Source organism: Malus domestica, chromosome 16 (genome assembly GCF_042453785.1).
Source record: "Malus domestica chromosome 16, GDT2T_hap1".
In the NCBI taxonomy this organism is placed as follows: domain Eukaryota; kingdom Viridiplantae; phylum Streptophyta; class Magnoliopsida; order Rosales; family Rosaceae; genus Malus; species Malus domestica.
The window spans coordinates 29,564,841-29,575,000 of NC_091676.1; the positions used below are offsets into that span (position 1 = coordinate 29,564,841).

A 10,160-nucleotide genomic window follows, 5' to 3' on the forward strand; every position below is an offset into this window, starting at 1 on the left:
AAAGCCTTGCAAGGCAAGGAAATTGGTGTTCTAGAATGGGAGAAGTGCGGCCCAAACCCTAGGGGAGATGGATTAGGCTTTAACATGGCAGAAATTAAATGAAAGGGGCCTAGGGTGCGGCATAGGCTTAGGGTCCAGAAGGAATTAGGGTTTAAGTCATCTAAAAGCCCAAAGCCAAGAATAGAAACTCACGAAAATGGAAACCTCCAAGAATAGAAACTTCCAACTTTTAGAAACTTTGGTTGCCAATTCCGATTTAGGAAAGATCAACCCAAAATGGAAACTTTTAGGCTTAGCTTTCCTATGAAAATTAACTTGACACTCAAATTAAAACCCTATGATTGTAGTATATGTAAGTAGGGATTGTTCTAGCCGGGGATTAGAAGGGATGCTAATCAACACAAATAAGACTCAAAAACACTAAAAACAGCAAGAAACAATAAAAAAGACTCAATTCTAGACCTCACAAGTGATTTGGACGAAAATAAAACTTAAAAGACTCAAACAACTAGAAGAAAACAAGTTTTGACTCTAAAAACAAGACTTAAGAACAGGGGGTTTTATTTTGACGAATTTAAACTTTTAAAACAGAAACTTTGAAAACAAACTTTAAAAATACGAAATTGATGTAAATTAAGATGGTGAAAGGCTAGTTAGAAGGTTCCTTCTCCACACATGAAACATATGCATACGACTCGATTTCCAGTTATTCTTTCGACAAACCATGAATGACAATGCCCCAAATTAACTAGATTGCACCAATTAATTCTCAGATTTCCCTAGATTCATTGAATTGAATGGAATACGCATTACAACCAAATTATTCTTATCAAGGACCCTAACTATGGAATACGCATGATAGAGACACATATCAAAGATCATTAAGTTCAATGGAAATCATAAGCATTGACGAGGCATTCATAACTATGGAATACGCATGTTACTCTTGCCAAGGATTTACTTAACACAATCGTGACTAGCGACTTTTACTACTTATGAATATAAGTTAATAACGATTAGGTGAAATTCCCTTATATTCTAGCATCAAATTCATGCATGCAAACTAAGTATGCATTCTTAATCAACACACAAGAACAAGTTATCAATCAAATAGATAAGTAAACCACATTCACGATTTATGAAATCAAGTCATATAAAACATATGATCATGGCTTTGAATTCCCCTCTAACTATAAAGAAATTAGTTCCTCATGTTCGCAAATAAACAAAGATAAATAAATTTAAACATTAAAACAAAGATAGAAAACACCTAGAAACGCTCCAACAATCCAAGCTTCTTGAATGGCAAGCACGGCTCCAGATTTCTTCCTTCTTCTCCTCGCAAAACTCACGGCACAATGAGGGTGAATGGTGTAGTAAATTATGGTAGAGGATGGTGACTAAATGGTGCAGCAAAGGATGGTATTTATAGGCTGAAATTCGCAACCCCTATGTAGCAAAGGAAAAGGATTTAAAGGCCTAATTTGTATAGGATAATAACACACAATCCTTGAAGGAAAAGGCTAAGGGTTTTAGAAACCAAGGGGGAAAGGAATAATCAGGTTTCTAGAAGTTCTAGAAAGGTTTGGGGCGTCACTTTTGTAGGACAAGGGATAAGGTCTTCTAGAAAGGTTGTTTTGTGGCTGATTTCTAGAAAAACAAGGGATAAGGTGTGGCACATTTGTAGGAGTGGATAAGGGCTTCTAGAAACCAATTTTAATGTGTCCTAATCTGAAAATAAATCCCCCATGCAGCTGGACTTAAATTAGGATAGGATTAGGATAGGGATAAGATAAGATAAGGTTGGATAAGGTTTTGGATAATGTTCCTTCTTTTGAGCTGATTTCTTATCTTCCTTGACTTGGATTTATTTCTTCACTCTTTTCAGCACATTCCTAACCTCTTGAACTTCAAATTCGTCCATCCATCTTGCTCCATTCATAAGCTATCCATTTGGTGCCCAAAACTGCCTCAAAATGCTCCAAAATGCACTTTCTTGCCAACTTTGTCATATGAACCTACAAACCCACGAAAATAGCTTAAAACACTATAATAGACATAAACAAACTATGAAAATGCAAGAAAACAAGCTAACTAAGTCGTATAAATAAGCTCCTATCAAATTCCCCCACACTTACCTTTTGCTTGTCCTCGAGCAAAACAAAACAAACAAAACAAAATATAACATAACCTAAACCTTCCAACGTTTGTCTCAGGGATTTCCAATGAAACATGACACATTAAAAATCACTACTTACATAGATTTTAGTGATCCTCACCCTCGAGCACATACTTAATCATAGTCACCATTCACTAGCTCGCATTTAATCAATTTAAAACATGGTTTTGATGATAGTAACATGCCTTAGAGAATTCCCTCAATTCCTCACAGGATATACTCTCTATTTTCACACAGATTTTCTGACTACACACCCTACACTAGTTATATGTGAGAAGATTGATGTAAACATGAAAACGAACACTCACATATATGTATAGCAATGAAAGCAATTTCTCGAATTATTAATGCATGTACCAATCTCATGAACGGAATGCTACTACTTAGACGCGAGAACCAGGGATACCATATGCTCATACCAATCCCAAACTCCACAGATTGAAACACACAACAACCAAGATTAAAGTCTAAGGGTTGTAATGGGGCTAAGGGTGTTGGCTAACAAAGAAAGGTAAGGATAACGAAAGTTCTTAAAGCGATAGTAAGCAAAGTTATGAAATCAACACTTTAGAATCCATTTTAGAATGCAGAAATCAACTTTTAAACATAAGGGAAGATTCATGCAACACTTAGGGTCAAATTCAAGCTTTTTGGACCCTGTCTTCAACAACCAACACTTTAGAGCTCATTCTCACTTATTTTCAACTCTTTTTCTTTTCTTTTCACACTTTTCTCTTTTTTCTTTCTTTTTCTACGAATTTTCTCTTTTTTTTTCTTTTTCTAACCCGTGCCCTCCTTATTTCTTTTTGCACACCAAAACGCAAAAATTCCCTTCCCCCACACTTGTTTTTCTGCACAATGTTGATCAAAAGGAATTCCCTCTAAGTCATGCTTCACTATCCTTTAAGAACAAGGGTATGGATAGTCCTATTCTAGGCTAGGTTGGGGTAATGTGGCTAACAACGAAAATAGGCTAAATAAGGCTCAAAAGGGTTAAAACCTACAAAACAAATGCATGGGATGAAGGCTTTTTGGCTCTGGTGGTAACTACTAAACAACTTCATCTTGTTATATGTTATGCACTCAATTTTAAGCTTTGAATGAAACGGGCATGAGTTCTAGTATTTGGAACTAAAATGATAAAACGCATTCTAAGTAGCAACCAAGCAAAGAATAATGAGATCATGCAACGACTTTAGAAAACAAGAAATCACAGATTAATAGCTCTCCAAATAAAGTTTAGGCTCAAATCTCTCAAGGTTGCAGCGTTAGTTTGAGTTCCTTCCTTCAAGCATGTTACAAAAATTGTGTTTTTTCCTTTGTGATTACATGTGAATTCGTAAACTATAACTATAGCCAAGCATAAACCAAAGAGTATATCAAACTTCCATCCATGTTTGTAACTTTCTTTAACAGTCATGCAATTAAAAACTAAATCCTCATCATTGTGTTGGAAGGTACCCTAAGACACAAACACACAAAAACAACTTTAAAACGACTCTTTTTGGGTTTTTTCAAAACTTTTTCGAATTTTTTTCTTGAATTTTCGTATTTTCTGGAAAAGCCACATAAAAACATATAAAAACATTCTAAAAACACTAAAAAACAATGAAAAACAACCTTTGAAATGTTAGGTGGTAAAATCCTACGAATTTTGCAACAAAAACACTTTGTTCACCCCCCCACACTTAAACCAAACATTGTCCTCAATGTTTTAAACATGGACTCACACAAAAACAAGCAAATAACACAACTTACAAACATGACAAATATGGCAAAGTAAAAGCAATAAAGAGTAGGGTTTAGGAACGCAAATCTGGTTGTGATGCAGGAGCTTCCTAGGTCTTCTTTATTTGGACGCATGGGTTGCCTCCCACGAAACGCTTGTGATGTGAAAATTATGTTGACACTCAAATTAACCCTCTTTTTATCAATTGTAGCAAAGTATGTAAGTAGGGATCGTTCTAAACCGGGGATTAGGAGGGATTGCAAAATCACTTGAAAACTGACTCAAATACGTAAAAACAAGTTTAAAACACTAAACTAGACTCAAAGAATGCAAAACTAAACTTTAAAACACCAAAACAAACCAAAAGACTCAAAATAGCCCAAAAACACTCAAAACTGCCTTAAAACCACAATCTGGGCAGTTTTGAACACTAGACACAAACTTGGACGAAAATTGGTTTTAACTTGACCTAAGACACTTAAAAACACAAACTAAAGTGATGTCTAACTATTATGACTCAACTAAGAAAAGGGGGATTGATTTTGGACGAATTTAACTTTGAAAACAGAAACTTTGAAAACAAACTTTGACAAAAACGTTTTGATGAAAATTAAGATGGTGAAAGGCTAGTTAGAAGGTTCCTTCTCCACACATGAAACATATGCATACGACTCGATTTCCAATTACTTTTTCAATAAACCATGAATGACAATGCCCCAAATTAACTAGATTGACCAATTAATTCTCAGATTTCCCTAGATTCATTGAATTGAATGGGATACGCATTACAACCAAATTATTCTTATCAAGGACCCTAACTATGGAATACGCATGATAGAGACACATATCAAAGATCATTAAGTTCAATGGAAATCATAAGCATTGACGAGGCATTCATAACTATGGGATACGCATGTTACTCTTGCCTAGGATTTACTTAACACAATCGTGACTAGCGACTTTTACTACTTATGAATATAAGTTAATAACGATTAGGTGAAATTCCCTTATACTCTAGCATCAAATTAATGCATGCGAACTAAGTATGCATCCTTAATTAACACACAAGAACAAGTTATCAATCAAATAGATAAGTAAACCACATTCACGATTCATGAAATCATAATTGGAAGAAATCAAGTCATATAAAACATATGATCATGGCTTTGAATTCCCTTCTAACTATAAAGAAATTAGTTCCTCATGTTCGCAAATAAACAAAGATAAATAAATTTAAACATTGAAACAAAGATAGAAAACACCTAGAAACGCTCCGACAATCCAACGTCTTGAATGGCATACACGGCTCCAAGTTGTCTTCCTTCTTCTCCTTGCAAACTCACGGCACAATGAGGGATGATTGGTGAATGGTGTAGTGAAAATCTGGTAGAGGGTGGTGAATGAATAGGTGCGGCAATGGGTTGTATATATAGGCTGAAAATTCACATTCCTAGGTAGCAAAGGACAAGGTTTTAAAGGCCTAAATTGCATAGGATAATAACATCCAATCCTATAAGGAAAACAAGTCAAAAACCCAAAGGGATTGGGAGATAATGTGCAGCAGAAAGAGTGTGAAATGATAAGGCTTCTAGAAACCAAAATCCTAAAGGAAATAAGGTAGAAAATTCGGCACAAAGTTAGGGTTCTAGAAGGATAATACAAGGCAGATTTTTAGGGGTTTCTAGAAAGGTTCTAGGCGCCCTTTTGTGTAGGATAAGGTTAGGTCTTCTAGAAATCCCATTTTAAGCATCCTAATCTAGTTAGAAACCCCCCTAATTGGCTGAAATGTGGATAGTTTAGGATAAGGATAAGATAGGATAGGATGAGGTTTATTTGAATAAGATAAGCTAAGATAAGGTTATGGATGAGGTTTTGGATAAGATACCTTATCTTGAGCTGATTCTTTGGCTTTAATTCTTCTTCTTCATGTAGGAAACCTTGCTTGAGTAGGAAACTTCATACATCTAGGAATCCATCTTCAATTAGGACTCCTATATTGATTAGGAATCCTTCATTCATTTAGGAATCCTTCATTCAAGCCATTTCCTTCTTCAACTAGGTAACTTTGTATCTTCAATTCTTCAACTTTGAAACGCCTTCTTAGCTTCACCAATTCCTCAAATTCGTCCATCCCTTGTGCTTCATGTGCATGAACTCCATTTTAGCCCAATTTTGCTCCAAAATGCTCCAAATTGCATCCTTTTGCTCACTTTGTATCTAAAACCTGAAAACACATGAAAATAGCTTAAAAGACTAACTTAACTAAGAAAACACAACATAAATGCATAAGAACTAACTAACTAAGGCGCATAAATATGCTCCTATCAAATTCCCCCACACTTAGCTTTTGCTAGTCCTCGAGCAAAACAATGAAACAAAACATAACCTAAACCTTCCAACAATCGCCTCAGGGATTCCCAATGGTACATGACACGCCAAAGATTACTACTCACATAGATTTTAGCCATCTTTACACTTAAGCACATACTTAATCATAGTCATCACTTACTAGCTCACATTTAATCAATTAAAACAATGTTTTGAATGTAGTAACATGCCTTAGAGAATTTGCTCAATTCCTTACTAGATATGCACTCTTTTTTCACTTAGATTTTCTGACTACACACCCTACACTAGTTATATGTGAGAAGATTGATGTAAATATGAAAACTAATGCTCACATATGTTATGACAATAAAAGCATTTTCTGGAATTATGAATGTATGTATACGATCTCATGAATGGAATGCTACTACTTAGATGCGAGATCCAGGGATATCATATGCTCATACCAACTCCAAACTCCACATATTGAAACACATAACAATCAAGATAGAAGCAAAGGGTTGTAACGGGGCTAAGGTATTGGCTAACAAAGAAAGGTAAGGATAAACAAATATTCTTAAAGAATAATAAGCAAAGTAATGAAATTGATACTTAGAATTCACTTTTGCATGCGAAAATCAATGTTTAAACTCAAGGGGAAGATTCATACAACACTTAGGGTCTAATTCAACTTTTTGGACCCTTGCTTCAACAACCAACAACTTAGAGCTCATTTTATGCTCTTTCAACTCCTTTTCATACTTTTCACACTTTTTTCTTTTTTTTTCTTTCTTTTTCTACGAATTTTCTTTCTTTTTTTCTTTTCTTTTGTTTTTCTTTGTCTAACCCGTGCCCTCCTTACTTCTTTTGGCACACAAACTTTCCCTTCCCCCACACTTAGTTTTCTGCACACATTGATCAAAAGGAATTCCCTCTAAGTCATGCTTTATTATCTTTTAAGAACAAGGGTATGGATAGTCCTACTCTAGGCTAGGTACGGATAATGTGGCTAACAACAAAAATAGGCTAAATAAGGCTCAAAGGGGTTAATCCTACAAAAACAAATGCATGGGTTGAAGGCTTTTTGGCTATGGTGGTAACTACTAAACAACTTCATCTTGTTATATGTTATGCACTCAATTTTAAGCTTTGAATGAAATGGGTATGAATTCTAATATTTGGATCTATAATGATGATACGCCTTCTAAGTAGCAACCAAGCAAAGAATGATGAGATCATGCAACGACTTTAGAAACCAACAATTCCACAGATTTTAACTCTCCAAATAAACGTTTAGGCTCAAGTCTCACAAGGTTGTAGCGTTAGTTTGAGTTACTTCCTTCAAGCATGTTACAAAAACTGATTTTTTTTTTTCTTTGTGATTATATGTGAATTCGTAAACAACAACGATGACCAAGCATAAACAAAAGAGCATATCAAACTTCCATCCATGTTTGTAACTTTCTTTAACGGTCATGCAATTAAAAACCAAATCCTCATCATTGTGTTGGAAGGTACTCTAAGACACAAACACACAAAAACAACTTTTAAAAATGACTCTTTTTGGGTTTTTTCAAAACTTTTTCTATTTTGTTCTTGAATTTTCGGATTTTCTGGTAAAGCCACATAAAAACACATCAAAACTTTCTAAAAACACTTAAAAACAATGAAAAACAACCTTTGAAATGTTAGGTGATAAAATCCTACGAATTTGACACAAAAATACTTTGTTTACCCCCCCACACTTAAACCAAACATTGTCCTCAATGTTTCAAACATAGACTCACAAAAACAAGCAAATAACACAACTAGCAAACATGACAAATATGGCAAAGTAAAAGCAATAAAGAGTAGGGTTTAGAAACGCAAATCTGATTATAATGCCGGAGCCGCCTAGGTCCTCTTTATTTGCATGGGTTGCCTCCCAAGAAGCGCTTGCTTTAACGTCTTCCAGCCGGACGATTCTTCCAATCAAGCTTGAATAGGGCCCACGGGTTGGAGATTGACTTCCTCCACGGTCTCCTCCTCAAAAGGTGTGAAATATGGCTTCAAACGATGTCCATTGACTTTGAACTCTTGTTGCGTCTTCAAACTTTGAATTTGAACTGCACCATGCGGAAAAACATTAGTAACAATAAAAGGTCCAATCCACTTAGAACGCAACTTACCTGGAAATAACCGAAGGCGAGAATTGAAAAGTAGCACTTTCTGCCCGATAGAGAACGTCTTGCTCCGAATCATCCTGTCATGGAAGGCCTTCGTTTTCTCCTTGTAAATACAAGAGTTCTCGTAAGCTTCATTCCTAACTTCCTCAAGCTCATTCAATTGAAGTTTCCTATGAAGACCTGCGGCATCAATGTCCATATTAAAGGTTTTGATGGCCCAATGTGCTTTATGCTCCAATTCAACCGGAAGATGGCATGGTTTCCCATAAATGAGCCGAAATGGGGACATTCCAATTGGTGTTTTGTAGGCCGTGCGATACGCCCACAATGCATCATTCAAGCGCAAGCTCCAATCTTTCCGGTTTGGCCCTACGGTCTTCTCCAAAATCTGCTTGATTTCTCTATTGGACACCTCCGCTTGTCCACTTGTTTGAGGATGATAAGGTGTTGCCACCTTATGCGTGACACCATATTTCTTGAGTAGCGCTTCAATGGTGCGATTGCAGAAATGAGAGCCCCCATCACTTATAAGTACCCGCGGCATTCCGAACCTTGCAAAAATGTTAGTCTTAACAAAATCTGCAACCACTTTAGAATCATTAGTACGGGTGGCTCTTGCTTCCACCCATTTCGAAACATAATCAACCGCAAGTAGAATATAAACAAAACCATGAGATGAAGGAAAGGGACCCATGAAATCTATGCCCCACACATCAAAAATTTCAACATTAAAGATGGGACTTTGCGGCATTTGGTCTTTTGGTCCTATACTTCCAGTTCGTTGACAACGATCACATGCCATGCAAATAGTTCTAGCATCCTTAAAGATAGTAGGCCAATAAAAACCACATTCAAGTACTTTACGTGCAGTCCTTTGAGTGCCAAAGTGACCTCCGCATGCATAAGTGTGACAAAAGTTTAAAATAGATTGAAATTCAGAATCATGCACACACCTACGAATGATTTGATCAGAGCAATATTTCCATAAATACGGATCATCCCACACATAATTTCGTGCATCATACTTAAGTTTATCACGTTGGTTTTTATTGAACTCACTTGGGATGACTTTAGATGCTAAATAATTAACTAAATCCGCATACCATGGCATACTAACCTCAATGGACATCAATTGCTCGTCCGGGAATGTCTCTGGGATCGGCACAACCTCTTCTTCATGCACCAAACGGCTCAAGTGGTCAGCCACAACGTTCTCACTTCCTTTCTTGTCTCGGATTTCGATATCGAACTCTTGGAGAAGAAGCATCCATCGAATAAGCCTTGGTTTAGCCTCCTTCTTTGTGAGCAAGTACTTCAACGCTGCATGATCAGTGTAAATTATGACTTTAGTACCAAGTAAATACGAACGAAACTTATCTAAAGCAAAAACAACGGCGAGAAGTTCTTTTTCCGTTGTGGAATAGTTCAACTGAGCATCGTTCAAGGTCCGAGAGGCATAATAGATGACGTGTGGCTGTTTGTCCTTCCTTTGTCCCAAAACAGCGCCTAGAGCATAATCAGATGCATCGCACATAAGCTCGAAGGGAATGCTCCAATCTGGTGGCCGAATGATGGGGGCCGAAGTTAGCATCTCTTTGAGGTGCTTGAATGCCTTTTCACACTCCTCGTTGAAATCGAAGGTCACATCCTTTTGGAGAAGTCGGCATAGGGGTGTGGAAATCTTCGAAAAATCCTTGATGAATCGCCTATAGAATCCTGCATGGCCCAAAAAAGAACGAACCTCTCTAATCGAAGTTGGAGA

General features: G+C 36.6%; 1 protein-coding gene across 1 annotated transcript in view; it reads right to left on the reverse strand.

The window, feature by feature from the left end:
* Nucleotides 1-3,976: 3,976 nt before the first annotated feature.
* Nucleotides 3,977-10,160, reverse strand: part of LOC139193172 (uncharacterized) — an 11,992-nt gene continuing 5,808 nt past the window's right edge. The window contains exon 2 of the mRNA XM_070816151.1: nt 3,977-10,160. This exon is cut by the window's right edge and continues 3,547 nt beyond it. Coding sequence (XP_070672252.1) covers nt 8,205-10,160 — 1,956 coding nt within the window. The 3' untranslated portion in view covers nt 3,977-8,204.